The sequence below is a fragment of the Nyctereutes procyonoides genome, unplaced genomic scaffold (assembly GCF_905146905.1).
Source record: "Nyctereutes procyonoides isolate TBG_1078 unplaced genomic scaffold, NYPRO_anot_genome, whole genome shotgun sequence".
NCBI classification, from domain to species: Eukaryota; Metazoa; Chordata; class Mammalia; order Carnivora; family Canidae; genus Nyctereutes; species Nyctereutes procyonoides.
In genome coordinates, this window is record NW_026575125.1 from 46,886,869 (window position 1) to 46,909,187 (window position 22,319).

At 39.2% G+C, this 22,319-nt stretch overlaps 1 protein-coding gene across 1 annotated transcript in view; it reads left to right on the forward strand.

Moving 5' to 3' along the window:
- The first annotated feature begins 20,233 nt into the window (after nt 1-20,233).
- The window catches only part of KLF8 (KLF transcription factor 8), a 42,130-nt gene continuing 40,044 nt past the window's right edge, over nt 20,234-22,319 (forward strand). The window contains exon 1 of the mRNA XM_055338029.1: nt 20,234-20,296. Within this exon, the coding sequence (XP_055194004.1) occupies nt 20,234-20,296 (63 nt within the window). The remainder of the gene's footprint in view (nt 20,297-22,319) is intronic.

The window sequence follows — 22,319 nt, forward strand, 5'->3', positions numbered from 1 at the left end:
TGCAGAGCATTTTCTCATGTGCCTGTTGGCCATGTCTGTGTCTTCCTCTGTGAGATTTCTCTTCATGTCTTTTGCCCATTTCATGATTGGATTGTTTGTTTCTTTGCTGTTGAGTTTAAAAAGTTATTTATAGATCTTGGAAACTAGCCCTTTATCTGATATGTCATTTGCAAATATCTTCTCCCATTCTGTAGGTTGTCTTTGAGTTTTGTTGACTGTACCCTTTGCTGTGCAAAAGCTCCTTATCTTGATGAAGTCCCAATAGTTCATTTTTGCTTTTGTCTCTCTTGCCTTCATGGATGTATCTTGCAAGAAGTTACTGTGGCTGAGTTCAAAAAGGGTGTTGCCTGTGTTCTCCTCTAGGATTTTCATAGAATATTGTCTCACATTTAGATCTTTCATCCATTTTGAGTTTCTCTTTGTGTATGGTGCAAGAGAGTGGTCTAGTTTCATTCTTCTGCATGTGGATGTCCAATTTTCCCAGCACCATTTATTGAATGGTCTTGCTTCCAGTGGATAGTCTTTCCTCCTTTATCGAATATTAGTTGACCATAAAGTTGAGGGTCCACTTCTGGGTTCTCTATTCTGTTCCATTGATCTATGTGTCTGTTTTTGTGCCAGTACCACACTGTCGTGATGACCACAGCTTTGTAGTACAACCTGAAATCTGGCATTGTGATGCCCCCAGATATGGTTTTCTTTTTTAAAATTCCCCTGGCTATTTGGGGTCTTTTCTGATTCCACACAAATCTTAAAATAATTTGTTCTAACTCTCTGAAGAAAGTCCATGGAATTTTGATAGGGATTGCATGAAACGTGTAAATTGCCCTGGGTAACATTGACATTTTCACAATATTAATTCTTCCAATCCATGAGGATGGAATATTTTTCCATCTCTTTGTGTCTTCCTCAATTTCTTTCAGAAGTGTTCTATAGTTTGGTGGGTATAGATCCTTTCCCGCTTTGGTAAGGTTTATTCCTAGGTATCTTATGCTTTTGGGTGCAATTGTAAATGGGATTGACTCCTTAATTTCTCTTTCTTCAGTCTCATTGTTCGTGTATAGAAATGCCATTGATTTCTGGGCATTGATGTTGTATCCTGCCATGCTACCAAATTACTGTATGAGTTCTAGCAATCTTGGGGTGGAAAGGACTAAATAGATATCATGATGACAGTAAACTCATATCTGTCAATAGTAACTCTGAACGTAAACCCAAATCTTTTGGGTTTTCTATGTAGAGTATCATGTCATCGGCGATGAGGGAGAGTTTGACTTCTTTGGCAATTTGAATGCCTTTAATGTCTTTTTTTTGTCTGATTGCTGAGGCTAGGACTTCTAATACTATGTTGAATAGCAGTGGTGAGAGTGGACATCCCTGTCTTGCTCCTGATCTTAGGGGAAAGGCTCCCAGTGCTTCCCCATTGAGAATGATATTTGCTGTGGGCTTTTCGTAGATGGCTTTTAAGATGTCGAGGAAAGTTCCCTCTATCCCTACCCTCTGAAGAGTTTTCATCAGGAATGGATGCTGTATTTTGTCAAATGCTTTCTCTGTATCTAATGAGAGGATCATATGGTTCTTGGTTTTTCTCTTGCTGATATGATGAATCACATTAATTGTTTTTCGAGTGTTGAACCAGCCTTGCATCCCGGGGATAAATCCTACTTGGTCATGGTGAATAATCTTCTTAATGTATTGTTGTAGCCTATTGGCTAGTATCTTGTTGAGAATTTTTGCATCCATGTTCATCAGGGATATTGGTCTGTAATTCTCCTTTTTGGTGGGGTCTTTGTCTGGTTTTGGAATTAAGGTGATGCTGGCCTCATAGAACGAATTTGGAAGTACTCCATCTCTTTCTATCTTTCCAAACAGCTATAGTAGAATAGGTATGGTTTCTTCTTTAAACGTTTGATAGAATTCCCCAGGGAAGCCATCTAGCCCTGGACTTTTGTGTCTTGGGGGGTTTGTGATGTCTGCTTCAATTTCCTCCCTGGTTATTGGCCTGTTCAGGTTTTCTATTTCTTCCTGTTCCAATTTTGTTAATTTGTGGTTTTCAGAAATGCATCCATTTCTTCTAGATTGCCTAATTTATTGGCGTATAGCTGCTCATAATTAGTTTTTAAGATCATTTGTACTTCCTTGGTATTGGTAGTGATCTCTCCTTTCTCATTTATGATTTTATTAATTTGAGTCTCCTCTCTCTTCTTTTTAATAAGGTTGGCTAATGGTTTATCTATCTTATTAATTCTTTCAAAGAACCAACTCCTGGTTCTGTTGATCTGTTCCACAGTTCTTCTGGTCTCGATTTCGTCGAGTTCTGCTCCAATTTTAATTAACTCTCTTCTTCTACTGGGCGTCGGGTCCATTTGCTGTTTTTTCTCTAGCTCCTTTATGTGTAAGGTTAGCCTTTGTATTTGAGTTCTTTCCAGTTTTTGAATGGATGCTTGTACTGCAATGTATTTCCCCCTCAGGACTGCTTTTGCTGCATCCCACAGATTTTGAACAGTTGTATCTTCATTCTCATTAGTTTCCATGAATCTTTTTAATTCTTCCTTAATTTTCTGGTTGACCCTTTTATCTTTTAGCAGGATGGTCCTTAACCTCCATGTGTTTGAGGTCCTTCCAAACTTCTTGTTGTGATTTAGTTCTAATTTCAAGGCGTCATGCTCTGAGAATATGCAGGGGACGATCCCAATCTTTTGGTATCGGTTCAGACCCGATTTGTGACCCAGTATGTGGTCTATTCTGGAGAAAGTTCCATGTGCACTTGAGAAGAATGTGTATTCAGTTGTGTTTGGATGTAAAGTTCTGTAGATATCTGTGAAATCTATCTGGTCCAGTGTATCATTTAAAGCTCTCGTTTCTTTGGAGATGTTGTGCTGAGAAGATCTATCGAGGGTAGAAAGAGCTAGATTGAAGTCACCAAGTATAAGTGTATTATTATCTAAGTATTTCTTCACTTTGGTAAATAATTCATTTAAGTATTTGGCAGCTCCCACATTCGGGGCATATATATTGAGGATTGTTAAGTCCTCTTGTTGGATAGATCCTTTAAGTATGATATAGTGTCCCTCTTCATCTCTCACTACAGTCTTCGGGGTAAATTTTAGTTTATTTTTTTTTGTTTTTTTTGTTTTTTGTTTTTTTTTGTTTTTTTTTTTTATAAATTAATTTTTATTGGTGTTCAATTTACCAACATACAGAATAACACCCAGTGCTCATCCCGTCAAGTGTACCCCTCAGTGCCCGTCACCCATTCACCCCCACCCCCCACCCTCCTCCCCCTCCACCACCCCTAGTTCATTTCCCAGAGTTAGAAGTCTTTATGTTCTGTGTCCCTTTCTGATATTTCTCACACATTTCTTCTCCCTTCCCTTATATTCCCTTTCGCTATTATTCATATTCCCCAAATGAATGAGAACATACACTGTTTATCCTTCTCCGGTTACTGTGGCCAAGTTCAAAAAGGGTGTTGCCTGAGTTCTTCTCTGGGATTTTGATGGAATGTTGTCTCACATTTAGATATTTCATCTATTTTGAGTTTATCTTTGTGTATGGTGCAAGAGAGTGGTCCAGTTTCATTCTTCTGCATGTGGATGTCCAATTTTCCCAGCACCATTTATTGAAGAGACTGCCTTTCTTCCAGTGGATCGTCTTTCCTCCTTTATCGTATATTAGTTGAGCATAAAGTTCAGGGTCCACTTCTGGGTTCTCTGTTCTGTTCCATTGATCTATGTGTCTGTTTTTGTGCCAGTACCACACTGTCTTGATGAACACAGCTTTGTAGTACAACCTGAAATCTGGCATTGTGATGCCCCCAGATATGGTTTTCTTTTTTTAAAATTCCCCTGGCTGTTTGGGGTCTTTTCTGATTCCACACAAATCTTAAAATAATTTGTTCTAAGTCTCTGAAGAAAGTCCATGGTATTTTGATAGGGATTGCATTATACGTGTAAATTGCCCTGGGTAACATTGACATTTTCACAATATTAATTCTGCCAATCCATGAGCATGGAATATTTTTCCATCTCTTTGTGTCTTCCTCAATTTCTTTCAGAAGTGTTCTGTAGTTTTTAGGGTATATTTTGAGAACCATTTGAATGGTAAATGGTTCTCCAACCTTTTATTTTCAGGTTGTAGGTGTCCTTCTGTCTAAAATGAGTCTCTTGTAGACAGCAAATAGATGGGTCCTGCTTTTTTATCCAGTCTGACACCCTGCGCCTTTTGATGGGGTCATTGAGCCCGTTTACGTTCAGAGTTACTATTGACAGATATGAGTTTAGTGTCATCATGATATCTATTTAGTCCTTGTTTTTGTGGATTGTTCCACTGAACTTCTTCTTAAAGGGGAATTTTAAGAGTCCCCCTTAAAATTTCTTGCAGAGCTGGTTTGGAGGTCACATATTCTTTCAGTTCCTACCTGTCGTGGGAGCTCTTTATCTCTCCTTCCATTTTGAATGAGAGCCTTGCTGGATAAATATTCTTGATTGCATGTTCTTCTCTTAGGACCCTGAATATATCCTGCCAGCCCTTTCTGGCCTGCCACGTCTCTGTGGAGAGGTCTGCTGTTACCCTAGTATTCCTCCCCATGAAAGTCAGGAACTTCTTGTCTCTTGCTGCTTTAAGGATCTTCTCTTTATCTTTGGAATTTGCAAGCTTCACTATTAGATGTCGAGGTGTTGAACGGTTTTTATTGATTTTAGGGGGGGGGATCTCTCTATTTCCTGGATCTGAATGCCTGTTTCCCTTCCCAGTTGGGAAAGTTTTCAGCTAGGATTTGTTCAAATACATATTCTGAGCCTCTGGCCCTTTCGGCGCCCTTGGGAACCCCAATTAAACGTAGGTTTTTCTTCCTTAGGCTGTCATTTATTTCCCTTAATCTGTCTTCATGGTCTTTTAATTGTCTGTCTCTTTTTTCCTCAGGTTCCCTCGTTGCCATTAACTTGTCTTCTATGTCACTCACTCGTTCTTCCACCTCGTTAACCCTCGACGTTAGGACTTCTAGTTTGGATTGCATCTCATTCGATTGATTTTTAATTTCTGCCTGATTGGATCTAAATTCTGCAGTCATGAAGTCTCGTGAGTCCTTAATGTTTTTTTCTAGAGCCACCAGTAGCTGTATAATAGTGCTTCTGAATTGGCTTTCTGACATTGAATTGTAATCCAGATTTTGTAACTCTGTGGGAGAGAGGACTGTTTCTGATTCTTTCTTTTGAGGTGAGGTTTTCCTTCTAGTCATTTTGCTCAGTGCAGAGTGGCCAAAAACAAGTTGTATTCGGAAAAGGAGAAAAAGAGAGAGAAGGAAAGAAAAGAGAAAAAGAAAAAGAAGAAAAAAAGGAAAAAAGAGAAGAAAAAGAGAAAGAAAAAGAAAGAAAGGTGAAAAAAGGGGGGGTGGGGGAAGCAATCAGAAATAAAATAGAAAAAAAAGAGAAAAAAAAACAGGGCAGTATCTTCTGATTCTGTAGGCTTTAAGTCCCTTGACTTCCCCTGGAACTGGTCCGTCTAGCTGGTCTTCTGGGGGAGGGGCCTGCTGTGCTGATTTTCAGGTGTTAGCACTTGGGGGAGCTGCTCTGCCCCCTGCCTGCTGCAGGGCTCAGTGGGGGTTGTTTACCCCGTGAGGCCCCAATGAGCAACAGCCACAGTGGGTATGGCAGCTCTGGAAACCTGGATTCAGCCCCCCGCAGTAACTACGGGGCTCTCCGTCTGCAGGGCCTGGAGGCTCCCGGGCGGGGCCGCTGATCTGCTCAGCTCCGGGCAGGAACGTCCTTGCTGTCCTGGGCCCTCCCGGCCTCTGCCTGTCCCGGGGGGAGGTCGGATCCTGGGCTGTCTCCCGGCGCCCTCTGCTCCGGGGCCTGCGCTGTTGGATTCGCGCTCCCGGTCACGCAGCCGCCTCTCTGCGGAGCCGCTCGAGCCCCTCCGAGCTGCTCCCGGCCGCGCAGCCCCCTCCGCACGGAGCCTCTTCCTCTGCGGGAGCCGCCGCCGCCGAGCTGCTCCTGGCCGCGCAGCCCCCTCCGCGGAGCCGCCTCCTGAGCCCCTCCGAGCTGCTCCGGGTCCCGCCGTGCACGCTGCAGCCCTTAGGGAGCTCGGCGCACTCTCTTGCGAGCGCAGGTGTCTGTTAGTGTCCCCGGGAGCCCGAGGGCATCCCCGCCCTCCTGGGGTCCTGCTCTAACTCCCTGCGGGCGCCTTTCCACCCGGGAAGGTTGGTGCAGCTCCTGCTTCTCTGGGACGGGGCTCTCCTGTCCTGGGGGCACTCGCCCCGGCCTCAGGCCGGCTCCTCGCGGGGCCCCTCCCCCTTGGAGGCCTTTTGTTTCTTTTTTTTTTTTAATTTATGATAGTCACACACACAGAGAGAGAGAGAGAGAGAGAGGCAGAGACACAGGCAGAGGGAGAAGCAGGCTCCATGCACCGGGAGCCCGACGTGGGATTCGATCCCGGGTCTCCAGGATCGCGCCCTGGGCCAAAGGCAGGCGCCAAACCGCTGCGCCACCCAGGGATCCCGCCTTTTGTTTCTTTATTTCTTTTTCTCCGTCTTCCTACCTTGATAGAAGCGCGAACTCTTCTCGCTGTAGCATTCCAGCTGGTCTCTCTTTAAATCTCAGGCCGAATTCGTAGATTTTCAGGATGATTTGAAGGTTATCTAGGTAATTTGGTGGGGACAGGTGATTTGGGGACCCTACTCTTCCGCCATCTTGCCCCTCCCTATCTTCATCTTCACATAACTTTCTCCTCTGTGTCTCTCTGTGTGTCTCTGCTCTGTGTACCTGTTTAAGGACAGTTGTCATTGAATTTAGGGCCCACCCAAATAATCTAGGATAATCTCCTCAAGATCCTTAATTATATCTACAAAGACTATTTCCAAATAAAGTAATATTCATGGGTTCTGGGGATTAGGATGTGGACATATATTTTGGGTGAACACCATTCAGCCCACTACAGTGTGTTATACATGTATTTCTAATATATAGTAACACAACACCCCAAAACAACCTTAGATGCTTTGAAAAAGAAAAAGTGTTTCACCATATTATATTTTATATGTTTCATAGTTTTGTGCTAGGTAATAATTTTCCATATTATCATGCTAGGTACTAATCAATATATGCACATACACACATACAAAATATATATATACATGTCTAACATTATTTTATCTGAATGCATCTGCTGCCATGCTTGATACTTTCTCCTAAGCCTTTAGGCTTGCCTATTTCATTAGTTTGTACAAATTGATGAATTCTTTTGTCTCATAGTACTATATTTCTGGATGCTATTGATATGGTGGTGATGTAAAATTGAAATCCCTCTAGGTTTAGGTTAGCTCTACTTTTAATAATTCTCAACTCCAACCCCTAATATGTAAATACGTGATTCCTCATTGGAGAAGAATTGGGGTTTCAGAAAGCTAACTGACTTATTGACTTAAACTATGAGTGTGTGTGTGTGTGTGTGTGTGTGTGTGTGTGTGTATATATATATATACATATATATATATATATATATATATATATACATATTTGTGTGCCCACACATGAAAATGACTAGTTTAAACCTAGAGCAAACTAGAAGGATCTGCGTACAAGAGCAGCTTTCCTCTTTCTGCTTAGGGGACTAAGCTTTATTTTGCTACCATAAAAATACTTTCCTCTGTTTTCCACCTGTTATACTGTCTGGGATATTTTCTTCTTTCGTTTTATTTCTAGCCTTGCCTTCCTGCTTTCAATCTCTAAATAAGAGCTATTTTATTTTTTATATTTGAATGTATGAATTTATGACAGTAAATTACATCTTAAGAAAAACCGTTTCAAAATAAAAATTAGTATACATCTACTCAGCATTTTTACATGCAGATATTCTTTCTTTTCCCCAAAGTGTCCATTGACCAAGAATAAAGAAGAAGTAGTACACATATATACAATGAAATATTATTCAGGCATAAAAATAATGAAATCTTGACATTTGCAATGGCATGGATAGAGCTTGAAAGTACACTAAGCGAAATAAGTCAGTCAGAGAAAGACAAATACCATATGATTACACTTATATGTGAAATTTAAGAAAAAAAAACACAAAGAAATGATCATAAGGGAAAAAGAAAGAGGCAAGCCAAGAAACAGACTCTTAATTATAGAGAGGAAACTGATGGTAACCAGAGGGGAGGTTGGGTTAAATAGGTGATGGGGATTAAGGAGTACATTTGTGAGTGTTTTTTGAGAAAAGCCTATATTACTGTATACTTCTCTCTTAGGACTGCCTTTGCTCCATCCCAAAGTTTCTGAAATAACATATTTCCATTTTCATTTGCTTCCATATATTTTTTCAATTCCTTAATTTCCTGGTTGACCCATTCATTGTTTAATTGGATGTGTTTTAACTTCCATGTATTTGTGGAGTTTCCAAATTTTTTTCTTGTGATTGAGTTCAAGTTTTAAAACATTGTGTTCCTAAAATATGCATGACCAATCTTTTTGTGCTGGTTGAGACCTGATTTGTGACACAGTATGTGATCTATTTTGAAGACTGTTCCACGTGCTCTGGAAAAGAATGTGTATTCTCTTGCTTTATGATTAAATGCTCTGATTATATCTATTAAGTCCATCTGGTCCAGTATGTCATTCAAGGCCCTTGTTTCCTTGTTGATCTTCTGCTTAGATGATCTGTACATTACTGTGAGTGGGGTGTTAAAGTCCCCTAGTATTATTTTATTATTATAATGAGTATCTTTAGGTTTGTTATTGCTTTATATATTTTGCTGCTCCCAAATTATGAGCATAAACATTTTCAATTATTAGATCTTCTTGTTGGATAGATATTTTTTATTATGTTATAGTGCCTTTTATCATCTTATTAGTCTTTGGTTTAAAATCCAGTTTGTCTGATGTAAGGATAGCTACTCCAGCTTTATTTCTTGTCCATTAACATGATAAATTGTTCTCTACCACCTCACTTTCAATATGGAGGTTTTGTTGGTTCTATAATTGGTCTCTTGTAGATATCATGTTGATGGTCTTGTGTTTTAATCCATTCTGATAATGTTTTAATACCATTTTGATATTTTTTAATCTATTCTGATATTCTATGTCTTTTGTTTGGAGCATTGAGTATATTTACATTCAGGGTAATTATTGAAAGTTATGAATTTAGTGCCATTTTATTACCTACCCGTAAAATTGCTGTTTCTTCAGATTGTCTCTCTTCCTTTCTGGTCTTTGGTTCTTTGGGGATCTCTTTCTGCTCAAAGGATGCCCTTTAATATTTCTTGTGGGGTTTGTTTAGTGTTGATTAATTCCTTTAGTTTTTGTTTGTTCTGGAAACTATCTTTCCTTCTATTCGGAATGACAGCTTTGCTGGATAGTTTGCATATTCTTCCCATTTACCACATTAAATATATCATGCCAGTGCTTTCTAGCCTGCCAAGTGTATGTGGACAGATCTTCTGCCATCATTATGTTTCTACCCATTTAGGTTTAGAAACTCTTGTTCCAATCTGCTACCATGATTTTCTCTTTATCACTGAAATATACAAGCTTCATTATTATATGTTGAGGTGTCAACCTATGTTTATTGAATTTGAGGAGGGGTTTCTCTGTGCCTCCTGGACTTGAATGCCTATTTCCTTCCCTATATAGGGAAATTCTCAGCTGTAATAAATTCAAATAAAACTTCTGCCCCTTCTTTATCTTCTAGGACCCCTGTTATCTGGATATTATTTCACTGTATGAAATCCCTGACTTCTCGAAGTCTCCCTTTGTAATCCAGTGTTTCTCTTTCTGTAATCTGTCCACCTTTATTTTCCATCATTTTGTCTTCTATATCACTCTCTTTTACCTCATTTATTCTCACTGTTAGAACCTCCATTTATGACTGCATCTCAGCAATAGCATTTTAAATTTTGGCCTGATTACATTTAGTTATTATTTTCTACAGTAAGTGATTCCTCTACTGTCTTCTATGCTTTTTACAATCCCAGCTAGTATCTTTATAATCATTTTTTTAAATACTAGTTCAGACCTCTTACTTATATCCATATTGATTAAATCCCTGGCAGTACTACCTCCTGTTCTCTCTTTTGTGATGAATTTCTCCATCTCGTTATTATGTGTAGAAAAGAAGATAGAGAAAAGACAACAATACCAACAGCAACAGAAAATAATTAACAAAACAAACTAGAATAAAACAAAAAATAAATATGAAAAAATCATACCAGAAATAAAACAGGAAAAATAAGAAATAGATCCTCGTTGTATTTTGGTTTCCTTCTTATAAGTAGTTAGATCCCAAAATAGGAAAAAAAACATATATATATATGAAAATAAAATAAAATACAATGAACAGAAACCAAAAATAATATATAAATAACATATATATATAAAATAAAAATTTTAAAAGAATTGAAAAAAATAAGAACATAGCTGCAAAAATATAAAACTGAAAGATTAAAGAATTAAAATAAAAACACTACAAATGTTATATACTGTTTTCCAAGAACTGAATTTTTGCAGTTTGCTATGATTGGTAAACTTGGTGCTATCCAGTTGTTCCTGCTGGCCTTCCCGGGGAGGGGCCTATTCTGCTGATTCTCAGGTGTTGTTGCCCTGATGGAAATCCAACTTCCTTGCCAGGGGGCAGAGCTCAGTGTAAGTGGCTCTGGATTCCACTGTGGTACTGTTTAGCTCTCCCCCCTTCAATACTTTCAGCATTAATGGAGGGAATTAAAATAGCCATGCCCTACTTTCTAGCTCCAGAGCTGAAAATTCCTCCCACTCTTACCTCCCACTCTTCAGTAAGCCCATGCAGAAAAGCATTCAATTACTTCAGTCTCGTTGGTTTCTGTCCAAACTCTGTGTTCACCCAGCATTGACTAGGCATTTTCATCTCAGGCATACAGTTGAATTTTAAGTCTCCAAATTTTATGGACACCTGGGGTATAGACCTGCACTGTTCCTCCCAGAGGAGGGAGAGCTCTCACCATGCTTCGGCTTTCTGCTGGGCCCCTGCCAGGAGAGTGGCGGTGTGACTATGTAATAGTTCACAATATATGGCATCACCGAGCAAAAAGCCAGAGCGTAGACTCACTGTTTTCAGCTGGCTTTTCCACTCTGATGCCTGGAAACTCTGCTATACATAGGCACCCCCATTCTTCTTGTGACCCCAGGGATCTTGAGACCATGCTATCCCACCTGGGATTGTGCTCTACTTCACCACCTGAGCACCTTAAGGCCAGGGATGTGCCCCCCACTGTACCAGGCTTATAAAAGTTCAGATTTTGTGCTCTACTGCTCATAATAATTTACAGTAGCCTCCTTAAGTCAGCTCTTGCCCCACTACCATTTCCTCTGATATATCGTCCTGGATTCAAGGCTCTGCACCTTCTTAAGTTCCAAAATGTGGTCACTTTTCTATTTGTGGAATTGCAGCATTTCTTTTCTCAGATCTCTGATTGATTTTGTAGGTGTTTAGAATGGTTTGATATCTAGCTGAATTCCAGGGACCAGATAAACTTAGTGTTTCCTACTCCTCTGCCATCGTAACTCCTCTCTCTTCATATACTTTAATGTATTCTTTACTTTTCTGGTTAACCCATTCATTCCTTAGTCAGATGTTCTTTCACCTACATGTATTTGTGGTCTTTCCAAATTTTTCTTGTGGTTGCCTTCAAATTTCATAGTGTTGTCACCTGACAATATGCATGGTATGATCAGAATCATTTAGTAGTTCTTGAGGCCTGATTTATGACCCAGTATGTGATCTATTTTGGAGAATTTTCCAAAATTCGCTTGAAAAGAATGTGTGAGGGGCCTGAGTGGTTCAGTCAATTAAACATCTAGCTCTTGATCTCAGCTCAGGTCTTAATCTCAGGGTCATGAGTTCAAGCACAGTTGAAGTTCCATGCTAGGCATGGAGCCTACTTTAAAAAAAATAAGGGCAGCCTGGGTGGCTTAGAAGTTTAGTGCCAACTTGGGTCCAGGGCATGATCCTGGGGACCTGGTATTGAGTCCCATGTTGGGCTACCTGCATGGAGCCTGCTTCTCCCTCTACCTGTGTCTCTGCGTCTCTGTGTGTGTGTGTGTCTCTATGAATAAATAAATAAGTAAATAAATGTTTAAAAAAATAAAAATAATAAGAATATGTATTCTGCTGCTATAGGATAAAATGTTCTGAATATATCTGTTATGTTTATCTAGTCCAGTGTGTTGTTCAAAGCCATTGGTTCCTATTGATTTCTTGCTTAGATGATCTTTCCATTGCTATAAATGAGGTGTTAAAGACTCCTACTCTTATTGTATTGTTATCAATAAGATTCTCTATGTTTGTTATTATTCATTTATATGTTTGGGTGGTTCAAGCTGGATGCATGAGTATTTGCAACTGTTAAATAACCTATTGGACAGACTCCTTTATTATTATATAATGTCCTTTTTCACCTCGTCATCTCTATTTACAGCTTTTGGTTTAAAATCTAATTTGTCTGATATAAGTATGGCTACTTCAACTTTTTTTATTTAAAAATATCTTTTTAAAAAACTTTTATTTTTTTCAAAGATTTTATTTATTCATGAGAGACAGAGAGAGAGAGAGAGAGAGGAGGCAGAGACACAGACAGAGGGAGAAGCAGGCTCTTTGCAAGGAGCCTGACATGGGACTCAATCCTGGGTCCCCAGGATCAGGCCCTGAGCTGAAGGTGGCGCTAAACTGCTGAGCCACCCGGGCTGCCCACAATTCATTTTAGAGAGAGTGTGCACTCATGTGTGCATAAGTGAGGAGAAGGGCAGAGGGAGAGAATTCTCAAAGCAGATTCCCCACCTAGCCCATAGAACGATACAGAGCTCAATCTCACGGACAATGAGATCATGATCTGAGCTGAAATCACAAGTCAGACACTCAACAAACTGAGTAACGCAGGTGATTCTTCTAGTCCAGGCTTCTTTTGACATCAATTAACATGATAGATGGTTCTTCATGCTCTAACTTTCAATCTTAATGCGTCTTTATGTCTAAAATGAGTCTTTTTTAGGCAGCTTATAGATAGATCTTGGGGTTTCCTTTTTAAATCCATTTTGAGCACATGTCCCCACCAAATTACCTAGATAACTTTCAAATCATCCTGAAAACCTACAAATTCGGTCTGAGATTTAAAGAGAGAACAGCTGGAATGCTACAGTGAAAGAGTTTGTGCTTCTATCAATTACAACTTGTTTTTGGCCACTCTGCACTGACCAAAATGACTAGAAGGAAAAATTCACCTAACAAGAAAGAATCAGAAACAGTCCTCTCACCCAGAGAGTTACAAAATTTGGATTACAATTCAATGTCAGAAAGCCAATTCAGAAGCACAATCATAAAGCTACTGGTGGCTCTAGAAAAAAGCATAAAGGATTCAACAGACGTCATGACTGCAGAATTTAGATCTAATCAGGCAGAAATTAAAAATCAAATAAATGAGATTCAATCCAAACTGGAAGTCCTAACGACGAGGGTTAACGAGGTAGAAGAACAAGTGAGTGACATAGAAGACAGATTGATGGTAAGGAGGGAAACTGAGGAAAAAAGAGAAAAACAAAAGATCATGAGGATAGGTTAAAGGAAATAAATGACAGCCTCAGAAGGAAAAATCTACGTTTAATTGGGGTTCCCGAGGGTGCCGAAAGGGACAGAAGACTGAATATGTATTTGGGCAAATCATAGCTGAGAACTTTCCTAACTTGGGAAGGGAAACAGGCATTCAGATCCAGGAGATAGAGAGATCCCTCCCCACCAAAAAAAAAAAAAAAATCAATAAAAACCGCTCAACACCTCGACATTTAAAAGTAAAAATTGCAAATTCCAAAGATAAAGACAAAATCCTTAAAGCAGCAAAACACAAGAAATCTCTAACTTTCATGGGGAGAAATATTAGATTAATAGCAGACCTCTCCACAGACCTGGAAGGCCAGAAAGGGCTGGAAGGATATATTCATGGTCCTAAATGAGAATAACCTGCAGCCAAGATACTTTATCCATCAAGGCTCTCATTCAGAATAGAGGAGGAGATAAAGAGCTTCCAAGATAGGCAGAAACTGAATAAATATGTGACCACCAAGTCAGTTCTGCAAGAAATACTAAGGGGGATTCTGTAATAGAAAGAGGAAGTCCAAGGGAACAATCCACAAAAAGAGGGACTGAGTAGGTATCATGATGACACTAAATTCATATCTTTCAATAGTAACTCTGAATGTGAACACGCTTAATGACCCCATCAAAAGGCGCAGGGTTTCTGACTGGATAAAAAAGCAAAACCCATCTATTTGCTGTCTGCAAGAGACTAATTTTAGACATAAGGACACCTACTCCCTCAAAATAAAAGGTTGGAGAAATATTTACCATTCAAATGGTCCTCAAAAGAAAGCAGGGTAGCCATCCTTATATCAGATAAATTAAAGTTTATCCCAAAGATTGTAGTGAGAGATTAAGAGGGACACCATATCCAACAAGAGGACCTAACAATCATGAATATGTATTCCCCAAATGTGGGAGCTGCCAAGTATATCAATCAATCAATAACCAAAGTTAAGACATAGATAATAATACACTTATATTGATGACTTCAATGTAGCACTTTCTACAATCAAGAGGTCTTCTAAGCGCAACATATCCAATGAAACAAGAGCTTTAAATGATACACTGGACCAGATGGATTTCACAGATATCTACAGAACTGTACAACCAAACGAAACTGAATAAACATTCTTTTCAAGTGCACATGGAACTTTCTCCAGAATATACCACATACTGGGTCAAAAATCAGGTCTTAACTGACACCAAAAGATTGGGAGTGTCCCCTGCATATTTTCAGACAAAATGCTTTGAAATTAGAACTAAATCACAAGAAGAAGTTTGGAAGGATTTCAAACACGTGGAGGTTAAGGACCATCCTGTTAAAAGATGAAAGGGTTAACCAAGAAATTAGAGAATAATTTAAAAGATTCATGGAAACTAATGAGAATGAAGATACAACCATTCAAAATCTTTGAGATACAGCCAAAGAAGTCCTGAGGGGGGAATACATCGCAATACAAGCACCCATCCAAAAACTGGAAAGAACTCAATACAGAAGCTTAACCTTGCACCTAAAGGAGCTGGAGAAAAAGAGCAAATAGATCCTACACCCAGCAGAAAAAGAGAGTTAATAAAGATTCGAAAAGAACCCAATGAAATAGAGACCAGAAGAACTGTGGAACAGATCAACAAAACTAGGAGTTGGTTCTTTGAAAGAATTAATAAGATAAATAAACCATTAGCCAGCCTTATTTAAAAAAAGAGAGAGAGAAGACTCAAATTAATAAAATCATGAATGAGAAAGGAGAGATCACCACCAATACCAAGGAAGTACAAATGATCTTAAAAACTAATTATGAGCAGCTATACGCCAATAAATTAGGCAATCTAGAAGAAATGGATGCATTTCTGAAAACCACAAATTAACAAAATTGGAACAGGAAGAAATAGAAAACCTGAACAGGCCAATAACCAGGGAGGAAATTGAAGCAGACATCACAAACCCCCCAAGACACAAAAGTCCAGGGCTAGATGGCTTCCCTGGGGAATTCTATCAAACGTTTAAAGAAGAAACCATACCTATTCTACTATAGCTGTTTGGAAAGATAGAAAGAGATGGAGTACTTCCAAATTCGTTCTATGAGGCCAGCATCACCTTAATTCCAAAACCAGACAAAGACCCCACCAAAAAGGAGAATTACAGACCAATATCCCTGATGAACATGGATGCAAAAATTCTCAACAAGATACTAGCCAATAGGCTACAACAATACATTAAGAAGATTATTCACCATGACCAAGTAGGATTTATCCCCGGGATGCAAGGCTGGTTCAACACTCGAAAAACAATTAATGTGATTCATCATATCAGCAAGAGAAAAACCAAGAACCATATGATCCTCTCTTTAGATGCAGAGAAAGCATTTGACAAAATACAGCATCCATTCCTGATGAAAACTCTTCAGAGTGTAGGGATAGAGGCAACATTCCTCAGCATCTTAAAAGCCATCTACGAAAAGCCCACAGCAAATATCATTCTCAATGGGGAAGCACTGGGAGCCTTTCTCCTAAGATCAGGAGCAAGACAGGGATGTCCACTCTCACCACTGCTATTCAACATAGTACTAGAAGTCCTAGCCTCAGCAATCAGACAACAAAAAGACATTAAAGGCATTCAAATTGCCAAAGAAGAAGTCAAACTCTCCCTCTTCGCCAATGATGTGATACTCTACATAGAAAACCCAAAAGCCTCCACCCCAAGATTGCAAGAACTCATACAGCAATTTGGCAGTGTGGTAGGATACAAAATCAATGCCCAGAAATCAGTGGCATTTCTATACACGAACAATGAGACTGAAGAAAGAGAATTTAAGGAGTCAATCCCATTGACAATTGTACCCAAAAGCATGAGATACCTAGGAATAAATATCCAAAGAGGTAAAGGAACTATGCCCTAAAAACTATAGAACATTTCTGAAAAAATTGAGGAAGACACAAAGAGATGGAAAAATATTCCAGGCTCATGGATTGGAAGAATTAATATTGTGAAAATATCAATGTTACCCAGGGCAATTTACACGTTTCATGCAATCCCTATCAAAATACCATGGACTTTCTTCAGAGAGTTGGAACAAATCATGTTAAGATTTGTGTGGAATCAGAAAAGACCCCGAATAGCCAGGGGAGTTTTAAAAAAGAAAACCATATCTGGGGGCATCACAATGCCAGATTTCAGGTTGTACTACAAAGCTGTGGTCATCAAGACAGTGTGGTACTGGCACAAAAACAGACACATAAATAATTGGAACAGAATAGAGAACCCAGAAGTGGACCCTGAACTTTATGGTCAACTAATATTCGACAAAGGAGGAAAGACTATCCATTGGAAGAAAGGCAGTCTCTTCAATAAATGGTGCTGGGAAAATTGGACATCCACATGCAGAAGAATGAAACTAGACCATTCTCTTTCACCATACACAAAGATAAACTCAAAATGGATGAAATATCTAAATGTGAGACAACATTCCATCAAAACCCTAGAGGAGAACACAGGCAACACCGTCTTTGAACTTGGCCACAGTTACTTCTTGCAGGATACATCCACGACGGCAAGAGAAACAAAAGCAAAAATGAACTATTGGGACTTCATCAAGATAAGAAGCTTTTGCACAGCAAAAGAAGCAGTCAACAAAACTAAAAGCAACCCACAGAATGGCAGAAGATATTAGCAAATGATGTATCAGATAAAGGGCTAGTATCCAAGATCTATAAAGAACTTATTAAACTCAACAGCAAAGAAACAAACAATCCAATCATGAAATGGGCAAAAGACACGAACAGAAATTTCACTGAGGAAGACATAGACATGGCCATCAAGCACATGAGAAAATGCTCCACATCACTTGCCATCAGGGAAATACAAATCAAAACCACAATACGATACCACCTCACCCCAGTGAGAATGGGGAAAATTAACAAAGCAGGAAACAACAAATGTTGGAGAGGATGTGGAGAAAGGGGAACCCTCTTGCACTGTTGGTGAGAATGTGAACTGGTGCAGCCACTCTGCAAAACTGTGTGGAGGTTCCTCAAAGATTTAAAAATAGTTCTGCCCTATGACCCAGCAATTGCACTCCTGGGGATTTACCCCAAAGATACAGATGCAATGAAACTCCGGGACACCTGCACCCCCATGTTTCTAGCAGCAATTTCCACAATAACCAAACTGTGGATGGAGCCTCGGTGTCCATCGAAAGATGAATGGATAAAGAAGATGTGGTCTATGTATACAATGAATATTATTCAACCATTAGAAACGACAAATACCCACCATTTGATTAGAAGTGGATGGAATTGGAGCGTATTATGCTGAGTGAAATAAGTCAATCGGAGAAGGCCAAACATTATGTGGTCTCATTCATTTGAGGAATGTAAAAAATAGTGAAGGGGAATAAAGGGGAAAGTAGAGAAAATGAGTGGGAAATATCAGAGAGGGAGACAGAACATGAAAGACTCCTAACTCTGGGAAACGAACAAGGGGTGGTGGAAACGTGGTCCTCAGAGGCTGGTGGTACTGGGTGATGGGCACTGAGGGGGGCACTTGATGGGATGAGCACTGGGTGTTATGCTATCTGTTGGCAAATTGAACTCCAATAAAAAAATAATAAAGTCGCAGTAAAAAAAATCCATTTTGATACCCTATGTCTTTTGATTGAAGCATTGAACCCATTTATATCCAGAGTAATTATTAATATTCATCGCCATTTTATGATATGTAATGTCGTTGCTTCTGGAAATTTTCTTTGGTTTAGTTTGTATTTCTCTTTGGTTCTAGTCTCTATTGCTCTTGGTCTTTGTTTCTCACTCTAAGAGTCTCCTCTAATATTTCTTGCAGGGCTTATTTAGTGTTCACAAATCCCTTTAGTTTTTATTTGTCTTGGAAACTCTTTACCTCTCCTTCTATTCTAAATGACATCCTTGCTGGATAAAATATTGCTGGCTGAAGATTTTTCCCATTCACAGGTTGACTATATCATTCCACTGTCTTTTGGCTGGCCAAGTTTCTGTGGATAGATCTGCTGTGAATCTGATTTTTCTTCCTTTGTAGTTTAGGGTTCTTTTTTCAGTTGTTGCTTTCAGGATTTTTTCCTTATCTCTGTATTTTTTAAATATAAATTCAATTAGCTAACATATAATACATCATTAGTTTCAGATGTAGTTTTCAGTAATTCATCAGTTGTGTATAACACTCAGTGCTCATCACATTACGTGCCCTCAAAAAATGCTCCTTATATCTGTAGTTTGCAAATTTTACTACAATATGTCTTTCTATTCACCTGTTTTCATTGATTTTAATGGGAATTCTCTTTGTCTGCTGGATTTGGATACCTGCTTCCTTCCCAGATTAGGGAAGTTTTCAGCTACAATTTGTTCAAAGAAACCTTCTGCTCCATTTTCCCTCTCCTTCTGACATTCCTCTGTTAGGAATGTTATGTTTAATGGAGGCACTGAGTACCATTCATCTACTTCTGTGATCCAATATTTTCCTCCCTCTTCTTTTTGGCTTCATTTGTTTCCATAATTTTATCCTCTTTATCACTTCTTCCTTTCTCTGCTTCTTCCATCCTTGTGATCATTACATACAGTTCATTTTGGATCTCAGCTATAGCATTTTTTATTTTGGCCTGACTAGTTTTTAGTCTTTTGTCTCTGTAATAAGGAACTCCCTGGTGTTTCTATGCTCTTCTCAAGTCCAGCTAGTATCTTTCTGATTATTGCTTTAAATTCTGGTTCAGGCATATTAATTATATCTGTTTGTATTAGATCAGTGGCCAGAACTAATCTAGTTTTCTTTTGGGGTGAATTCCTCCATCTTGGCATCTTGTCTAGGTCTCTGTCTTCTGTGTGTTGTGAAAGCCTGTTATGTTTCCTGCTATTGAGAGTAATGGATATACTAAGAAAAGTCCTATACTGTCTAGGGCCTGGCACTTTAAGGAGTGTTTCTGGTGTACACTGAATGTGCTCTGCTGTTTTGTTTTGGCTATTCTTTCCCTCAGGTCAGTCCTCTGCAGAGTTTCTCCTTACCTGCAGTGGAGAGTGTTTTGACCTTTGTCCAGTGTGTAGTGAGTTCTAACGAGGTGTGCTCTGCTTTAATTGTTAAAAGAATCTAGATCCCATTTCTCTGAGAGGTAAAGCTTTGCAGCACTCTATGGTCAGTAGACTTGGTGCATGTAGGAGGTTTGTGGTGGTATTCTGCAGGAGGGACCGTTGTTATTCTGGATCTCAGGCATACTTGTCCTAGTTCAGCAGCACCTGAAGGAAGCTGGGAAAGGGGACAGGACTTGGTCTAAGTAGCTCAAATCTCCATGGTAGGTGCTATAATGCACACTTAAGTCTGTCACTGGTAATGGGCAGGGGGAAAACCACATCAGCCAGCTCTCTTGTTCCCAGACATGGGAGTTCATGCCTACCTATTCAGGAAGCCCTCACTGAAAAGCAAACCATCTGCACTTGTGTGTCTCAGGGACCCTTCAATTCCCTGCCTCTACCCTGTCTGTGTCTGATCTGTCTGCCCTCCTGGCCATGCAGTGCTTCTGTGTTTTATTTCAGGAACATTGGCTGGGTTTTAAAACTCCAAATTTTAGGGACCTGGTACAGCAGGGACCCATCTTGGTCCTCTGGGGAATGGTTTCACCACACTATGGCTAGTGCTGCTTTGTCCCATAAGGGCAATCACAGGAACCACAGGGGCTTGGAGTTTATGGTAAAGTGCAGCAAAAAGCTGGAATCCAGGTTAGCTGCCCTCAGCAGGTGTCTCTGCTCCTATGTTAATGAATGGAGCATCTCAGTGGCACCCATAGGCTCTTTTGTCCCTGGAGAAGCAGAGCCACCTTTACCAAATGCATTCCAAGCATGGGAACTGTCTCTCCCAGTATGATGCAGAGGATCCTCAGACCATGCTGTCTGTTCCTAGGCCTCTGCCTTCCTTCTCCACAGAAGCACCTCTACACCTGCCAGGCTCCACCCTGTGATGTTGCAGACTTTTAAAACTTTAGTTTGAGCTCCACTGCTTAAAAATCTTGCAATAATCAGCCCCTCTTCTTTTCCCTATAAGTGGTTTTGGGGAAGTGTTTTTCTTGTACAGTGCCCTGTGCTCTGTTCTCTCTCTCTTTCTCTCTCTCTCTCTTTCTGATCAAGGTTCCATCCCCTCTGCAGCACTGGCAAATATTTTCTCCTTCAAATCATATCTCTGTATCTCCTACCTTCCATGATGTAGCCTCTTTTCTCCCTCTAGTTGTGCAACTTGTTCTCAGTCCTGAGATCATTTTCCTAGTGTTCAAAAGGATTTGATATTTATCTAGCTGTGTTCAAGGGACCAGGCAAGCATAGGGTCCTCCTACTACTCTGCCATCTTAACTCTTCCCCTAGTAGCTTTCTTATTAACTCTTTAACTGTTTGGAGGAATTCCTCTGTGAGCCCTCTGTTCCTGGACTTTTGTTTGTTGGGAGTTTTTTGAATATCAATTCAACTTCTTTTCTGGATATTGCTCCGTTCAAATTTTCTGTTTCTTCCTCTTTCAGTATTGGTCATTTTTATGTTTCTAGGAATTTATCCATTTCTTCCAGTTTTTCCAATTTGTTGGTACATAGTTTTTCATAATATTCTCTTATAATGATTTGTATTTATGTGGTGTTGTTCATTATTTCTCCTCTATCATTTGTGATTTTATTTGACTTTTCTCTTTTTGCTTGATATGTCTGGCTAGAGGTTCAATTATATTGATTTTTTTCAAATAATCACCTGGTTTCATTGACCTGTTCTGTTTGTTTTCTATGTCTTTCATTTCTGCTCTAATCTTTACTATTTCCTTATTTGTTCTGGTTTCAGGCTTTGTTTGTTTTCTTTTTTCTAGATTCTTAATGTGTAAGGTTAGGTATTGACTTGAGAGTTTTCTTGTTTTTTGACGTAGGCCTATATTGCTATAAATTTCCCTCATAGAAATGATTTGCTGCATCCCAAAGAGTTTGGACAATTGTGTTTTCATTTTTACATACATTTTATTTCTTCTTTGATTTCCTGGTTGACCCATTCATTGTTTAGTGGCATGTTACTTGATCTCCATATATTTATGCTCTTTCCATAGTTTTTCTTGTAGTTTCATAGCATTGTGATCAGAAATGATTGCATGGTATTTCTTTGATATTCTTGGATTTCTTGAGGTTTGTTTTGTGACCTCTTCTGGATAATGTTCCTTGTGCACTTGAAAATAATGTCTATTCTACTGTTTTGGAATGGCATGTTCTGAATATATCTGTTAAGTCCTTCTATTCCAGTTTGTCATTCAAAACCATTGTTTCTTGTTGATCTTCTGTTCAGATGATCTGTCCATTGTTATAAGAGGGGTGTTAAAGTCCCCTACCATTATTGTATTATTATCAATTAGCTCCCTTATGTTTGTTATTAATTTTTTTATGTATATGGGTGCTCCCATATTGGGTGAATTAATATTTACAATTGTTTTATGTTCTTGTTGGACTTTCCTCTTTATTATTATGTAGTATCCTTTTTTGTCTTTTGTTCAAGTGTTTGTATTAATGTCTACTTTATCCAACATAAATATTGCTACTACAGCTTTCTTTTGACATCCATTTGCATGATAGATATTCCTTAGTCCCCTCACTTTCAATATGCAGTTGTCTTTAAATCTAAATTGAGTCTATGCTGGTAGGCAGCATATAAATGGGTCTTGTTTATTTTTCCATTCTGTCACCTTATTTTTTTTACTG